At 43.9% G+C, this 16,837-nt stretch overlaps 1 protein-coding gene across 1 annotated transcript in view; it reads left to right on the forward strand.

Annotated features, from left to right (window-relative positions):
• arrb1 (arrestin, beta 1) overlaps positions 1-15,539 on the forward strand; it is a 110,953-nt gene extending 95,414 nt beyond the window's left edge. The window contains exons 11-14 of the mRNA XM_048597860.1: positions 4,037-4,046; positions 7,215-7,374; positions 9,477-9,528; positions 15,218-15,539. Of these exons, the coding sequence (XP_048453817.1) occupies positions 4,037-4,046; positions 7,215-7,374; positions 9,477-9,528; positions 15,218-15,329 (334 nt within the window). The 3' untranslated portion in view covers positions 15,330-15,539. The remainder of the gene's footprint in view (positions 1-4,036; positions 4,047-7,214; positions 7,375-9,476; positions 9,529-15,217) is intronic.
• Positions 15,540-16,837: the final 1,298 nt, after the last annotated feature.

Raw genomic sequence — 16,837 nt, forward strand, 5'->3', positions numbered from 1 at the left:
GATTATTTTTCTTTCTGTTGAATTGATCTTGTTTCCTTCACTAACCACACTGCTGGTTTGTTTATCAAATCTATCTCTCCCTCTTGCTCTTTATTTTAATGCTAGCATTTTGGGAGATCTTGCCACAAGGTAAATGATGAAGTTTTTAGTCTGTCACTCATTAACCATTTTACCCCAACCTGTGTTGGCCATTTCTTGCTTCAGCAGAACACATTTTTTCTATCTGAGGTGATTGTTGACCACAGCACTGGCTTAGAGAGAGAAAACACTGCCAGGTGTACAGACTGTGAGATTCAGTGCAGTGGAGCTGATGGGTATTCAGACCTGCAGCTGAGCAGTGGAGGGGACGGGGACGGAGATGGGAGTATGTAGGTGGGAAGGTGCAGTGGTGAAATCAAAATAGCCAATAATTACAAAAGGAAAGGTGAAATTCCAATGAAACCCAGTGAATAAAGCCTGTGTTTGGACTATATACTTGAAGCAGCCAGCAGAGCCTGCTAAAAGGTCAGACTGGTGAAGAGAACAATTCATAAATCACACAGCATCCTGGGCTTTATTCATATGGGCATAGAGTACAAGAGCACTGGTGTAAGACATTTATTGTTGTAATATTGTGTACAGTTCTGGGCATCACTCCTTTGGAAGGATGTGGAGTGTGATGACAATATGGCTTTAACTTATGTATTTTGTCCTTTTTTTTGTGAACAAATGTTGAGACAGAGGTACCGAGCGATCTACTCAAAGCCAAAAAAGTAAACCGCTTGTGAAGCCTTGGTTTTTTTTTTAAAGTTGGAACAATAGAAGCAGCCTGAATGTGTGGGGTCAAGCTCTCACAGAACCAGGATTTTTAGTTTTAACTTTCTGCAGTTGCTAGGGTATTGAAGCTGGATGTGGAAGTTCTTATTCCTCTCTCTGTTTCAGTTAAAAGCTGGGGTTCTCTTCCTGCTGCTAAAATTGCATGTGAGACAATCTATTTTACTGAGTTTGTCTTTGACAAGGTTTATGGGATGTTACTAAATTTGAACAGTTAATTAATAGCAGTTATTTTCTCTATTATTTTAAGCATTTCATTAGAGTTACAGTTAAGCCTAATTCCTTTATTTTTATTTCGTTTTTATTTTAACTGTAATGTTAAAATAAAGTGTGTTTCGCTTAAAGTCAAGTAGTTTGACCAATCGAATTGCACCTGGAACACAATGCCTTATACCTACCTTTAAAATAAGAAAAAGCTAGGGTCTAGGCTATCTTCTTAATATATTTTGAGGGGGTTTGGTCTGGTCCATAACAGGAGGCATTGGAGAAAGTGCAGAAGAAATTCATGCGAGTGGTTCCAGGGATGAGGAATTTCGGTTTTGAAGATGGATAGGAGAACTTGGGACTCTTTTTCTTGGAGAGGGAAGCTGAGAGGCAACCTAATTGATGTGTTTAAAATCAAGAGGAGCCTAGACAAAGTGGATAGAAGGAAACTGTTCCCACTGGTGCAAGAGTTGAGAATGATTGGACACAGATTTAAGATAATTGGGTGAAAGAAGCAATGGAGACTGAAGGGGAAAAACCTTTATGCGCAGTGAGTGCTTAGTAGCTGGAATGTGCTACCTGAGAGTGTGGTGGAGGCAGGTTCATTCGAGATCCCCAAAAGAGAATCAGACTGTTATTTGAAAAAAAAAGAAGGATATGAAGGGTACGAGGTGAAGGTGGCAGAATGGCACAAAGTAAATTGCTCATTTGGTGAACCAGATCAGACAAATGGCTGAATGATCTCTTTCTGCCATGTGTTAACTTTACAATTCCGTGATTGTGTTTCAACGCATCTAGTTTGTTTACAATGAAGAGAGGAGGCTAATGAAGAGAATGTGATAAATGTTGTTCATATGGATTTTAAGAGCCAAAGTCTCACACTGAACCACAGGACCAAAGAAACATTATAGCAGAGAAAGGGGCCATTCAGCCCAAACTGTATGCACTGGGTGAATAAACTAGCCGCTCATTCTAATCCCATTTTCCAGACCCTGCTCTGTATCCTTCCAGAACCTCAGGGACAGATCCAGGTTCCTTTTCAATTAGTATACCCCTCAACCCCCAAACTGGGCAGTGAATTTCAGACTATCCCCTCCCTCTGGGTGAAAAAGGATTTCCTCATGTACCCTCTAATTCTTCACCAATCACTTTAACTCTGTGTCCCTGCTCTCTAACCTCTCCTCTAGGGGACACAAGTCCACCCTGTCCACTCTATCCAACCCCCTTATCATTTTGTACACCTCAATTGTTTCCCCTCAGGCTCCTCAGTTCTACTTAAAACAAACTTTGCCTATTCAATCTTTCCTCAAAGCTTAAATTTTTTAAGCCCTGACAACACTTTTGTAAATCTTCTCTATGTACTCTCTAGAGCAATTATGTTCCTTCTTTAATGTGGTGACCAGACCTGTACACCCAACTCCAGCTGTGGACTAACCAGTGTCTCGCATAGTTCCAGCATTACATTCCTGCTCTTGTATTCAATACCTCACCGTCCCATGTTTCTTCTTGACGCCGTAAGACCAGAAAATATAGGAGTAGACATAGGCCATTCTGCTTCACCATTCAATGTGATCATCACTAATCTGATAATCCTCAACTCCATTTTCCTACCTTTTTCCCATAACCCTTGATTCTCTTCCTGATTAAAAATCTCAGTCTTGAATATACTTAACAATATAGACCTGACACCCTCTGCAGTAATGAATTCAACAGATCCACTTCCCTTTGAGAGAAGAAATTCCTCCTCATCTCTGTCTTAAATGTGTGACCCCTTATTCTGAGATGATGCTGCCTGGTCCTAGACTGTCCCACAAGGGGAAACAAACTTTCCACATCTATCCTGTCAAGTTCCCTAAGAATCTTTTATGTTTCAACAAGGTCGCCCCTCATTCTTCTTTATTCCAATGAGTACAGGCCCAACCTACTCAACCTCTCCCCATACCTGCTATCAGCCTGGTGAACCTTCTCTGGGCTAATTACAATGTCAGTATATATTTCCTTAGATAAGGGACCCAAAAACATTTACAATATTCCAGCTGTGATCTGACTAGCGTCTTGCATAGTTATAGCAAAACCTCCCAACTTTTATACTCCATTTACTTTGAAATAAAGGCCAATATTCCATTTGCCTTCCCTTTTACTTCGTTGTAGCTTTTGATTTATGGAAGAGAGCTCCCAAATCCCTCTGTTCTGTAGCGATGTACAGTCTTTGCCAATTTATCTGCCTGTCCTGTCACCTTCAGGGAATGGTGGAGTTGCAAGGCCCCTCACTTTCTCCACCCCTCTTGATAACACCCTCTCCCATTTATTGTGTATTCCCTTGCATTATTTGATCTCCCTAAATACATAACCTCACACTTCTCCAGACTGAACTCTATTTGCCACTTGACTGCCCACTCAACCAAACCATTGATATCTTCCTACAGTTGACAGACATCATCCACACCATCAACCACCCAACCAGATTTTTGTGTCCTTTTGAAAATTTCTCAATTCTGCCTCCCACATTTAAATCTAAATCATTAATGTATACCACAATCAGCAAGGCGCGCAGGACTGAACGCTGTAACAAAATCAAAACCCATGGAATAGGAGAGTTCTGGTTAGCTTAGATAAAATAAAAATTGACTTAACTTCAGAAAACATCGGGTACTGGTTCTTGCTGAGGCTGGTACAGCTGCACCTGGTTTTCTTCTGGTGTATTTCTACATATTCACAAGAAGTTTCTTCCTTCAGTTGTTATCTCTCCCTGAGACACCCAAAACAATCAACAAACTAAATTCACTATTCCTTCAACTTCAGAGTAAACATACAAGTTCCCTAAACTCAGGTTCCAGCAGTCTTGCGGAATTTCTTCCTGCACAGTTGAAGCTTCATTCCTGCACATTCCAGCGCACCATGCACTGAACGACTGATCAACTTGTCAATTTTTCTGCCTCTTTGTTTGTACCTCGGCCTCTGCATCAGCACTGTATTTTCTAATAACTTTATTTTTAATAAACTATTAAATCATTTCAAGGGTCGTGAAGGTTCGTTAAAAATGCATAAATACAAACAAACCTCCAGACCTCCCACCACTGATCCCACTAAACAACACTTAAGAAATGTCTCCTTTTCATAACTTTAAGTTGAATTTATACTTTCTGTCTCCTCTTCATAACTCACAAAATATAAATTTAATTCAAAGTTGTACATCACACTAGGACCACTTTTTAAAATTATGTATATAAATAATTTGAGAATTGGAATCAAAAGTAGAATTTCGGGATTTGCCAATGATATCAAAATTGGAGGAAAGGCTGGAAGTGAAAATGTTTCCAACTGATTGCAACAGGATATAGACAAAAAAAACTGCAAATGCCAAAATCCAAGGTAGACGAACAGAAGGCTGGAAGAACACAGCAAACCAGACAGCATCTGGAGGAAAGGAGCAGTCAAAGTTTTGGGTATTAACCTTCTTTGATAAGGGTGGGGCTGGTAGACTGGGCAAAAAGAATTTAATATGTAGAAATGTAAGGTGATGGAATCTGTCAAAAGGGATAGAGAAAGACAATAGAGACTTGATAGCAGAGTTTTAAAGAATGTGCAAGAGAAGAAAGACCTGGGCATTTACGCGCATTAATCTGTGAAGAGGGCAGGACATTTTGAGGGCACAGTTATCAAAGCATATGGGATTTGGGCTTCATAAATGGAGGCATTGAGTAAATCACTCATTAGGCCCCAACTACAGAATTACAGCCAATTTTGGTTAACGCACATTAGGAAGGATGTTAAACAGTGCAGATGTGATTTACCAGAATGCTTCCAGGGTTGAGGGATTTTAGGTGCATGGTCATGTTGGAAAAGCTGGGGATGTCTGTGAATTTCTATCTGTCTCTCTCTCTGTTTGTTTCTCTCTCTTCCTGCCTGTCTGTTTTTGGCTGTCTGTCCATCAATCTCTCTTTCTGACCCTCCCTCGGTCTGTCGATTCTCTCCCTCTCTCATTTTCTGTCTAGCTTTCTCTCTCTGTCCCTCTTTTCTGTGTCTCGACAGGATGGATGTTTCTCAGGTTTTCAGAATTCTGAGCTCAGGATCAAACAGAGATCCTGCGACCACACTTATTGGCAGTGAGACTATTTGAGCAGACTTCCAGGAGGTGTTCTCCTAACTCGTTGCCTTGGCACTCGCTGTCTTATTCAGGATGCAGATTGCTCTGTAGCCTAGTGGCAGCCCATTGGGAGAGGTAGGCACTGCTGAGGCAGGTCAGCAGTGTAAACACAGTCCAAACCAACCGGTCTGTTTGTAGGCATCAGTATGTTTCAAAATCTATCTCTCTCACTCTTGAATATACTCAATGACCCAGACTCAACAGCCCACTGTGGTACAGAATTCCACAGATTCACCACCCTCAGAGAGAAAATTTGTCCTCATCCATGTCTTAAATGAGCAACGCCTTACTTTGAGACTATACCCTCGCACAAGGGGAAACAATCTCTCCACGTCTATCCTACCAAGCCCCGAAGACCAGTTTTATTTCAAAATGGTCATCTCTCATTCTTCTAAACTCCAATGAGTATAAGCCCAACCTACTCAACTTCTCATAAGACAGTCTCTCTATATGAGTGACAGCCTAGTGAACCTTCTTTGGACTGCCTCCAATACAGAAAATTTGGGAGGTGACTGAGGCTATTCCAGCCCACATTGTACCTTGGAACCTCTGATCTGATTGCCCCCTCCTCTCCCTCAATGGCCTGCTGAGGGCTGCCTCCAAGGATCTGGGGCTCTCTGCCAACAGTGAGAAAGTTGTAGGGTTGGGGTATATTCTTCCAGTGGCAAAGCGACGACAAGGCTGTAAAATTGCTCCTAAACAAGGCCTCACAGTTGTCTCAGGAGCCATCTGTCAGATTGGTACTGGGTTTGAACTAATTCCCAACCTGGAAAAATTCCCTGGCACAAGGACTGTGTTGGGGAGTAGTCCTGATGTAGGCCAGATATAGTTCTTTCCCTAAAGGACATCAGTGAACTAGATTATTTTTAAAAAATCGATGATTGTTTCAAGGCACCAACAATGATGTTAACTTTTGAAAGTGTGCAAAGATGATTTACGAGGATGCTGTCAAGACTAATAGGCCTGAGTTATAGGGAGAGGTTGACTAGGATATGACTTTATTCCTTAGAACATAGGAGAATGAGGGGTGATCTTATTGGTGTGCATAAAATCATGAGGGGCATAGATAGAATGAATGCATATAGTATTTTTCCCAGAAATGGGGAATTGAAAACTAGAGGGTGTAGGTTTAAGGTGAGAGGGGATAGTTTAAAAAGGACCTGAGAGCAACTTCTTCATGCAGAGAGTGGTGCATATATGGAATGGGCTGCCGGAGCAAGTGGTTGAGGCAGGTACAATAGCGACATTTTTAAAAATTTGAATAGGTATATGGATAGGAAGGGTTTAAAGGGATATGGATCAAATGCGGGCAATTGGAACTAACTGAGTGGGCACCATGGTCAGCATGGACCAGTTTAGTCTGAAGGGCCTGTTTCCATGCTGTATTACTGTATGACTCTATGTCGAGAAGTTATTTCCTCTTGTGGGAGAGTCTAGGACCAGAGGACATCAGTTAAGAATAGGGCGTTGCATATTTAATACAGAGATGAGGAGGAATTTCTTCTCTCTAGGGGAACGAATCTGTGGAATTCTTTATCTCAGAGGGCTGTCCGGGCTGGGTCATTATGCATATTCAAGGCTACGATGGATATTTTTAATCTGTAAGGGAACTGAGGGTTCTGGGGCAAAGGCAGGAAAGTGGAGATGAAGATTATCAGATCAGCCATGACTTCATTGAATGGTGGAGCAATCTCGTTGGGCTGAATGGCCTACTTCTGCCGCTAGATCTTATGATTCACTGTATTCAAAAAAAAATTAATGGTAATATAAATTCTACCAGCTGCTGTTGTGGGATTTGGACTCGTGCCTTCAGAGGATTAGCCTGAAATGACTGCCCAGTGCTGTTACTACTGTACCACCATTACAGTCAGCAGTTGCACAATTCAGTACATATTGCAGGGAAGGGGTTGGTCCACTTACCAGCAGCTCAGTGAACTGTAGCTGGATGGTCTCAGGTGGTGGCCCTTCCCTGTGCATGCCTGTGATGGCTGTCCCGATGTCCTGGATCCTGGAACACACTCAGCTGTGTGTGACTCTTTCTGACTGATAGAACCAGCTGGGCAGAGAGTGGGTGAGACAGGACTTGACAGACAACATCTCCCAAACCACATTACAAACCTGCTTCTGCTTGCCTTTCAGTGATGTGATTGTGGAGCTGCCGTTTACCTTAATGCATGCTAAGCCCGAGGAAGAGACATTCTACAGAGAAGGTAAGGAGACTAAAATGACATGAAGCCAGCCAACGGTGTACTCAACCGCAAATAAAATCTGAACAAACAACGCTTTGAACTACGGAGTGGATCCACCGAAAGTACAAAATTTGCATTCAGACAGTGCCTTTAGTGAAATGACATAAATCACAAGCTGCTTTACATAAGCAATTTTAATGCAGATATCATAATCTCACACACAACAAGTAGTTTGGGTCTGGAATGCACTGACTGGAAATGTGTTGGAAGCAGGATCAATTAAAGTACTCAAGAGGGGTATAGATGGTTACTTCAATAGAAACTGTACGCAGGGATACGGGGAAAAGGCAGGACATTGGCACTAGATAAGAGAATGCGTGCAAGTGCAATGGGCCGAATGGCTTCCTTCACTACCGTAACAATCCTATGATCTCATAAGGACATTTTAAGAAACAGTAGCAGGAGTGGGCTATTCAATACTTGAGCATGCTCTGCTATTTAGTAAGCTTTTTGCTTTTCTTTATATTCTAGAAAGGATATTATTAAGCTGTAAAGGATTCAGAAAAGATTTACCAGGACATGGCTGGGAATGGAAGTTTTAAGTTATGAGGAGAGGCTGGATAGGCTGGGACCTTTTTCACTGGAGTGAAGGAGGTTGGAGGTGACCTTATAGAGGTTTATAAAATCATGAGGGGCATAGGTAAGATGAATGGCAGGTGTCTTTTCCCTAGGGTCGGGCTATTTCAAGACTAGGGAACATATTTTTAAGGTGGGAGGAGAGAGATTTAGAAAAGACATGAGGGATAACTTTTTTACACAGAGAGTCGTTTGTGTGTGGAATGAACTACCAGAGGAAGTGATGGATCGGGTACAGTTACAACATTTAAAAGACATTTGGATAAGTACATGATTAAGAAATGTTTGGAGGGGTATGAGCCAAGCTCAGGCAGGTAGGACTAGTTTAGTTTGGGATTATGGTCAGCATGGACTGGTTGAACCGAAGGGTCTGTTTCTGTGCTGTATCTATGAGATTTGGGTACCACTAGCAAAGCCAGAGTTTGTTACCCATCCCTAATTGCCCTTAAACTGAGTGCCTTGGTTTGCCATTTCAAGAGGGCAAATAAGAGTCAGTCAAATTGCTGTGGCAAAAACAAAAATTGCTGGAGAAACTCAGCAGGTTTGGCAGCATCTGCACAGACAGAAACAGAGTTCACGTTTTCTGTCGACTGACCCTTCTTCAGAAATTGCTATGGCTCTGGAGTAGACCAGACCAGGTAAGGATGGCAGATTTCCTTCCCTAAATGCCATTTTTTGAACCAGATGGATTTTTACAGCAATTGATAGTTTCATGATCACCATCGCTAAGACTAGCATTCAATTCCAGGTTTATTCATTAAATGTAAATTCCACCATTTGTTATGATGGGATTTGAAACCATGTCCCCAAAACAGTAACTGAACCTCTGGATTATTAGCCCAGTGACATAACTTTTCAGTTCCATTCATTGTCCCTTCGTTGCCTCATTGACAAAATATTCATTGATCTCTGTATTGAATATAGTGAATGGAGTAATGAAACAGTAAGGGGAGAGGCTGGGAAGGGATTGTGAAGTGGCTGGAAGAGAGATGGAGAGAGGAGCAAGAGGTTAGAGAAATGGCAAAGGGAGAGCAAGGGAGGAAGACGTTGGGAAAAGGAGGTTGGGAAAAGTGAAAGAGTGAGGTGGTGGGAAAGGGGGTATTGGGAATTTCCTGACTGACAGGAGTCAAAGGGTTATTGGGGATGGGTAGGAATATAATGTTGAGGCCAATTTCAGATCAGCCATGATGGGCAGAATGACCTACGGCTGCTTCTCATTGGAAAGTTTGTATATCCTGGGAGGAGGGGAAGGAGAAGGGTGGGAGAGGGGTCATAAAAGGGGGAGGTGGAGGAAGGAGGGAGGAAGGGGTAGCAGGAGATTGGAGGAGGTGAGGAAGGTGGAGGAGCAAAGATGGGACACAGGAGGCGATGTGTGATGGCCTCTTGTGGTCTGTTTCAGTGAGAACAACTTGAGATTCCAAAATCTCCAGAAGGATCAGCAAACTGGACACTCAGTGTCTGATGTGTGAATGTTCTTCTTTTTACAGTTCCTGAGAATGAGGTTCCCATCGACACCAACCTGATTGAGTTTGACACCAAGTAGGTTGTTCATCATTTCTGCTTAAAAGTGGATCCACATGTGTCCTCAATGAGCATTGTATACATCATCAGTGTGTGTGTGTGTGTCTGTGCGTGTCTGTGTTTGTGGGTGTTTGTGGGTGTTTGCCTCTGTGTGTGTGAGTGTGTGTGTGTGTGTGTGTGTGTGTGTGTGTGTGTGTGTAGAGAGTGTGAGTGTGTCTTTGTGTATGGCCCTGTGTGAGTGTACACCAGTGTCTGTGCTTGTGTATGACTTTGCATGACTGTTACTTACATGAAAATGCAATTTGTTTTTCCTGGGATGTGTCCAGGGATCTTTCCCTGGAGAGGGATTAATTCCCACATGCAAAATTCTGTCCTGTTGCCAGTCATAGACAATCATAGATTGATGACTTCTGGTTCTGGTCTCTCCCAAAGTGGGAAACCTTCCAATTCAAAAACCCCTTTGTAACATAGAAGTTAGTAGCAGAAGTAGGCCATTTGGCCATTTAGGCCTGCTATGCCATTCTAACAAAAAAAAAATCCTCAGACAGCATTTTCCAAACCCACAACCACTCCCGTCGAGAAGGACAAGGGCAGCAGATACGTGGGAACACAAGTTCCCCTCCAAGCCACTCACCATCCTGAGTTGGAAATATATCGCCATTCCTTCGCTGTCACTGGGTCAAAATCCTGAATTCCCTCCCCAGTGGCATTGTGCGTCAACATGCAGCAGGTGGACTGCAGTGATTCAAGGAGGCAGCTCACCACCATCTTCTCAAGGGGCAACTAGGGATGGGCAATAAATGCTGGCCAGCGAGCTATGTCCACATCCCACAAAATGAATAAATAGAAAAAGATTGGCAGACATCATTTATCTTTTTAAAATTCACCATGTCCCCAAGAATAAGTGGAAATGAATACAGAGAGTGCTAGAGAAATTCAGCAGGTCTAGCTGCATCTGTGAAAGGAGAAACAGAAATAACAGTTTGAGGCTGATATGACTCTTCAGAGAATGAGTGGAAATATCTTCTCTTGGTCTAAATTCTTATTAAAACTCTTCTTGACAGTTGGAATTCTTTTAAACAGTCTTAAAAGCTCCCTTAAGTCATGTTTAGTGAACTGTTGCATTAGCGAGTTAGTGTTTGGTTGGATTAACCGGTTAGAGTTAGGTTAACTGACATCACAAGATAAGATCCACTCATCTGGATATAAATTTCCTGGGAGTTTGTCAGTTCAATTGAGCTAAACTTAGTCTGAAGCCTAACTTCAGGTCTCATAAGAGTCTTTCATGGATCTCAGATTTAATGAAACTCACTTGAAAATAGCTTGAAAAAGGAACAAGAAAGAGAAGGCATAGATTTAAAGTGATGTGCAAAAGGAGCGAGGTTGATGTGAGAAAAGATTTTCTCACAAAGCGAGTAGTTAGAGTCTGAAATGCACTATCTGGAAATGTAGTGGAGGCAGGTTCAAGAGGGGCATTGGATGATTATTTGGATAGAAATGGTGTGCAAGGATATGGGGAAAAGGCAGGAGATTGGCAGTATGGAATAGAACTAGATTAGATCATAAAACCAGTGCAGGCATGATGGACCGAATAGGATCCTTTGGAATAGTTCTGTGATACTTTGGAATAAGCATAGTCTATTGAACAAGACTCATGCCTCTCATCTGCTAAAGATTTTAAATGGGCATCTTTCCTCACTTAGTATCAGTAACATAGACTGAAGGATTGGTGATGGTGAATCCTCCCAATGTTGATTTGATTTGATTTGGTCATTATTGTCATATGTACTGAGATATAGTGAAAAGTATTGTTTTGTATGCTATCCAGGCAAATCATACCTTACATAAGTACATTAGAGCAATAGAACAGAATGCAAAACATAGCATAACAGCTACAGAGCAGGTGCAGAGAAAGATCAACTCTAATATATGAGAGATCCATTCAAAATTCTGATAACAGCAGGGAAGAAGCTGTTCTTGAGATAGTAGGAACTGCCGATGCTGGAGAATCTGAGATAACAAGGTGTAGAGCTGGATGAACACAGCAGGCCAAGCAGCATCAGAGGAACAGGAAAGCTGACGTTTCGGGCCTAGACCCTTCATCAGAAATGGGGGAGGGAAAGGGGATTCTGAAATAAATAGGGAGAGAGGGGGAGGCGGATAGAAGATGGATAAAGGAGAAAATAGGTGGAGAGGAGACAGACAGGTCAAAGAGGCGGGGTTGGAGCCAGTAAAGGTGAATGTAGGTGGGGAGTTAGGGAGGGGATATGTCAGTCCAGGGAGGACGGACGGGTCAAGGAGGCGGGATGAGGTTAGTAAGTAGGAGATGGGGGTGGGGCTTGAGGTGGGATGAATGGTTAGGGAGGCTTCCTACAGACAAAGGGGGTGACCATGGGTACCCACATGGGCCCAAGCTATGCCTGCCTCTTTGTAGGATTCATGGAACAATCCCTCTTCCAAAGCTACACTGGCCCTATCCCCCACCTCTTCCTCCATTACATTGATGACAGTATCGGCGCCGCCTTGTGCTCCCACGAGGAGCTCGAACAGTTCATCCACTTCACTAACACCTTCCACCCCAACCTTAAGTTTGCCTGGACCATCTCTGATACCTCTCTCTCCTTCCTGGACCTCTCTGTCTCCATCTCTGGCATCCACCTGGAAACTGATATCCATTTCAAGCCTACCGACTCCCAAAGCTACCTAGAATACACCTCCTCCCACCCAACTTCCTGCAAAAATGCCATCCCCTATTCCCAATTCCTTCGCCTCTGCCGCATCTGCTCCCGAGATGAGGCATTCCACTCCCGGACATCCCAGATGTCCTCGTTTTTCAAGGACCACAACTTCCCCTCTACAGTGGTCGAAAACACCCTCGACCATGTCTCTCGCATTTCCCGCAACTCATCCCTCACACCCCCTACCCGCAATAACAACCAAAACAGAATCCCCCTCGAATTCACATACCACCCCACCAACCTCCAAATCCAACACATCATCCTCCGACACTTCCGCCATCTGCAATCTGACCCCACTACCAAAGACATTTTTCTCTCCCCACCCTTATCTGCTTTCCGGAGGGACCACTCTCTCCGTGACTCCCTTGTCCGCTCCACACTCCCCTCCAGTCCCACCACACCCGACACTTTTCCCTGCAACCGCAGGAAGTGCTACACCTGCCCCTACATCTCCTCCCTCACCCCATCCCATGCCCTAAGAAGACCTTCCACATCAAACAGATGTTCACCTGCACATCTGCTAATGTGGTACACTGTATCCGCTGTTCCCGTTGTGGCCTCCTCTACATCGGGGAAACCATGCAGAGACTTGGGGGCCGCTTTGTGGAACACCTACACTCGGTTCGCAACAAACAACTGCACCTCCCAGTCGCGAACCATTTCAACTCCCCCTCCCACTCCTTTGATGACATGTCCATCCTGGGCCTCCTGCATTGCCACAATGATGCCACCCGAAAGCTGCAGGAACAGCATCTCATATTTCGCTTGGGAACCCTGCAGCCCAAGGGTAATAATATGGACTTCACAAACTTCAAAATCTCCCCTCCCCCCGATCGCATCCCAAAACCAGCCCAGCTCGTCCCTGCCTCCCTAACCATTCCTCCCACCTCAAGCCCCACCCCGATCTCCTACCCACTAACCTCATCCCACTTCCTTGACCTGTCCGTCCTCCCTGGACCGACCTATCCCCTCCCTAACTCCCCACCTACACTCACCTTTACTGCCTCTTTGACCTGTCTGTCTCCTCTCCACCTATCTTCTCCTTTATCCATCTTCTATCTGCCTCCCCCTCTCTCCCTATTTATTTCAGAATCCCCTTCCCCTCCCCCATTTCTGAAGAAGGGCCTCGACCTGAAACGTCAGCCTTCCTGCTCCTCTGATGCTGCTTGGCCTGCTGTGTTCATCCAGCTCTGCACCTTGTTATCTCAGAAGCTGTTCTTGAATCTGTTGGTACATATTTTCAAACTTTTATATCTTCTGCCTGAATGAAGAGGTGGAAGAGAGTATAAGCGGCTGAGAGGGGTTTTTGATGATGTTGTATGCTTTCCCGAGGCAGCAGGAAGTGTGAGTGAAGTCAGTGGAAGAAAGGCTTCTTGAGTGTTGTTGGAATGTCATGTACTCAGATAAGTGGTGGGTATTCCTAACTTATCCTTGTAGGTGGACTGAACTGCATTCACAACTCTCTGTAATTTCTTCTTGTCCAGGGCAGAACAGTTGCCATACCAATCTGTAATGCATCTGGATAGGATGCTGTCTATGGTACATCTATAAAAATTGGTAAAAGTCATTGTGGATTTCCTTAGCCTTCTGAGGAAGTAGAGGCATTGGTGTGTTTTCTATACAGAAGTGTCAAAGTGGATGGACCAGGACAGATTGATGGTGATATTTACTGCTAGGAACTTTACGCTCAACCACCTCCAACTCAGCACCATTGATACAGACAGGGGCGTGTCCTCCACTCCACTAACTGAAGTCGATGACCAGCTCCTTCATTTTGCTGACATTGAGGGAGATATTATTGTCTGTACACCATGCCACTGAGCTCTCTGTCTCTTTCCTGTACTCTGCCTCGTCATTGTTTGAGATTTGACCCGCTACGGTGGTGTCATCAGCAAATTTGTGAATGGAGTTAGAGCTGAACTTGGCCACAAATTTGTGCGCGTATAAGGAGCATAGTAAGGAGCTGAGTATACAGCCTTTGTAGAGCACCAGTGTTGAGGATTATTGTGGAGAAGGTCACCTACCCTTACTGATTGCAGTCTGCAGGTCAGGAAGTCCAGGATCCAATTGCAGAGGGGGTGAGCAGAGTCCAAGGTCTCAGAGTACGGAGATATGTTTTGTTGGAATTATGGAGTTGAAAGTGGAGCTAAAGTCAATAAATAGAAGTCTGACACAGGTGTTCTTGTTATCCAGATGTTCCAGGGGTGAGCTTAGGGCCAGGGAGATGGTGTCTGCCATGGATCTATTGTGACAGTAGGTGAATTGTAATGGATCAAGGCAATCTGGGAGGCTGGAGCTGATGCGTGCCATTACTAACCTCTTGAAGCACAAATGTATCCCCAGTGGCATTGGTGGACCTGACCACAATGTATACCACTTTGATCTTTTCCAGGAAAATTGGCCCAAATTTCTTCAGTCTTCATTATTTACAGGGAAGAGGAGACAGTGAGCAGTTCAGGCCTGTGCTCGCTAAAGTTTAGGAATGAAAGGAGAGCCAGTTGAGATTTATAAAATGCTAAAAGGGATTGACAAAATAAACATGGAGTAGATGTTTCCTCATGTGGGCAATCCAGAGCAAGGGGTCATAATTTTCGGATAAGGGTAACAGATTTAAAACAGAAATGAGGAGAAATTACTTCTAAAGGATCATGAATCTGTGGAATTCACTCTCCTGGAGTGTAGTGGATGCTGGAACATTGAGTAAATTTAAGAAGGAGACAAGACAGATTTTTAAATTAGTAATAGTTGAAGGGTCATGAGGAGCAGGCAGGAAAATGGAGTTGAAGCCAAGATGACATCAGCCGTGATCATATCAAATGTTGGAGCAGGCCCGAGGGGCTGAATTGCCTACTCCTGCTCCCTGTTCTTATGTCCTTTTACTCCACAAAAATAGAGTACATCATTTCAATGTGACTTCGGTTGTTATCTAAAGGCTAGCTCGCTCACCCTGAATTCTCTTCCACTTCCAGTGATGACGACATTGTTTTTGAGGATTTTGCTCGCCAGAGGTTAAAAGGGTTGAAGGACGACAATGACGATGATGAAGATGGAGTCAATTCACCCCAGCACAATGACCGATAAAACACGGGGTCGCGCAAATTGCTGCAAGGCGCGGTGATCTTCAATACCTGAAAAGCTGCTGTCGTTAGTTTATTTTTCTCCTTGTTTTTGTTAGACAATAAAACAACTGAGGCTTCTCAATGGTCCCAGGCCAAAACCTGACAGGGTCCAAACAGTAGACTGGTACAATCATGATGTCAGTTTCTTCACAGCCTTTTTGGGGAAATGGAGAGGGGGATGGGATTGTCTGGGGTGGAGAGGGTGGGTTGGGCAAGTTCTGGGGAAGGGGGTTGGGAGGGTCAAGACTTTGGTACACAAATTAGCCAACTTCCTGCAGGATGTAGTCTGACAGAGATTGGAAATCAGCCTCCAGGGGAGCGAAAAACAACAGGAGGTAAAATAAAAATCACACAGAGCTTTAAGCATTTGTCCTTCAATTTATTTTGTTTATTAACTGCAGAAACTTTTACTGCAGAGGACTGTCAAGGCTAGGTCATTAAGTCTATTCAAGGCTAAAAAGACAGATTTTTAATTTAGGGAAGCAAGGGTTATGGGGAAAAGGCAGGAAAGTGGAGTTGAGGATGATCAGATCAGCTGGGATTACATTGAATGGCAGAGCAGACTTGATGAGCTCCATGGCACACTTCTGCTCCTGTGCCTTCTGGTTTGAATATTGGAAATGTCTGTGTTGAGATTTAGAGGGAATGATGGGGAGGTGTGTGTATTGAGGGGAAGACTGCTTTTCACAGGGTCTTTGAGAGGTCAAGTTCCAAAAAGACATTAACCGGAATTGACAACGTAGCTCCACCTCCATCCTTATGGCTTCAGTTGAATGATTCAAACACAAAAATATGATGCACATTAAAAGCAACTGTTTTCATAGAACCCCTACAGTGCATAATAGGCCATTTGGCCCATCATGACTGCACCAACCCTCTGAAGAGCATCCCACACAGATTTAGTCCCACTCCCAACGCGATCCGTGTAATTCCACATTTCCCATGGCTAATCCAACTAACCTGCACATCTTTGGACTCTGGGAGGAAACCGGGGCATCAGGAAGAAACCCACGCAGACATGGAGAGAATGTGCAAACTCCACACAGTCACCCGAGGATGGAATCAAATCTGGGTCCCTGACGCTGTGAAGCAGCAGTGCTAACCACTGCACCCATCATTTCCCCAGATGAGATCTTGAGGCAAGTGTGGCCATATTTATAAATACATTGAAGGGAAGAGGTTAACCAGGGAAAGAGAGGGCCCATTAGGAACCAAGGGGGCAACCTGTGTGTGAAACCACAGAATATTGGAAGGGTGTTAAACGAATACTTCTCTTCAGTCTTCTATTTAGAAAAGGAAAACGTAGGTACAGAATTCAGGAAAAGGGACTGTGAGGAACTTGCACAGTTTGACATAGGAAATGTGGACATATTGGAGACTCTGCCAGGCTTAAAAACAGACAAAACCCCAGGCCCAGATGAATTGCATCCCAGGATGCTATGGGAGGCAAGGCAGGAAATTACAGAGACT

Source organism: Rhincodon typus, chromosome 6, assembly GCF_021869965.1.
Source record: "Rhincodon typus isolate 14 chromosome 6, sRhiTyp1.1, whole genome shotgun sequence".
Classification (NCBI taxonomy): domain Eukaryota; kingdom Metazoa; phylum Chordata; class Chondrichthyes; order Orectolobiformes; family Rhincodontidae; genus Rhincodon; species Rhincodon typus.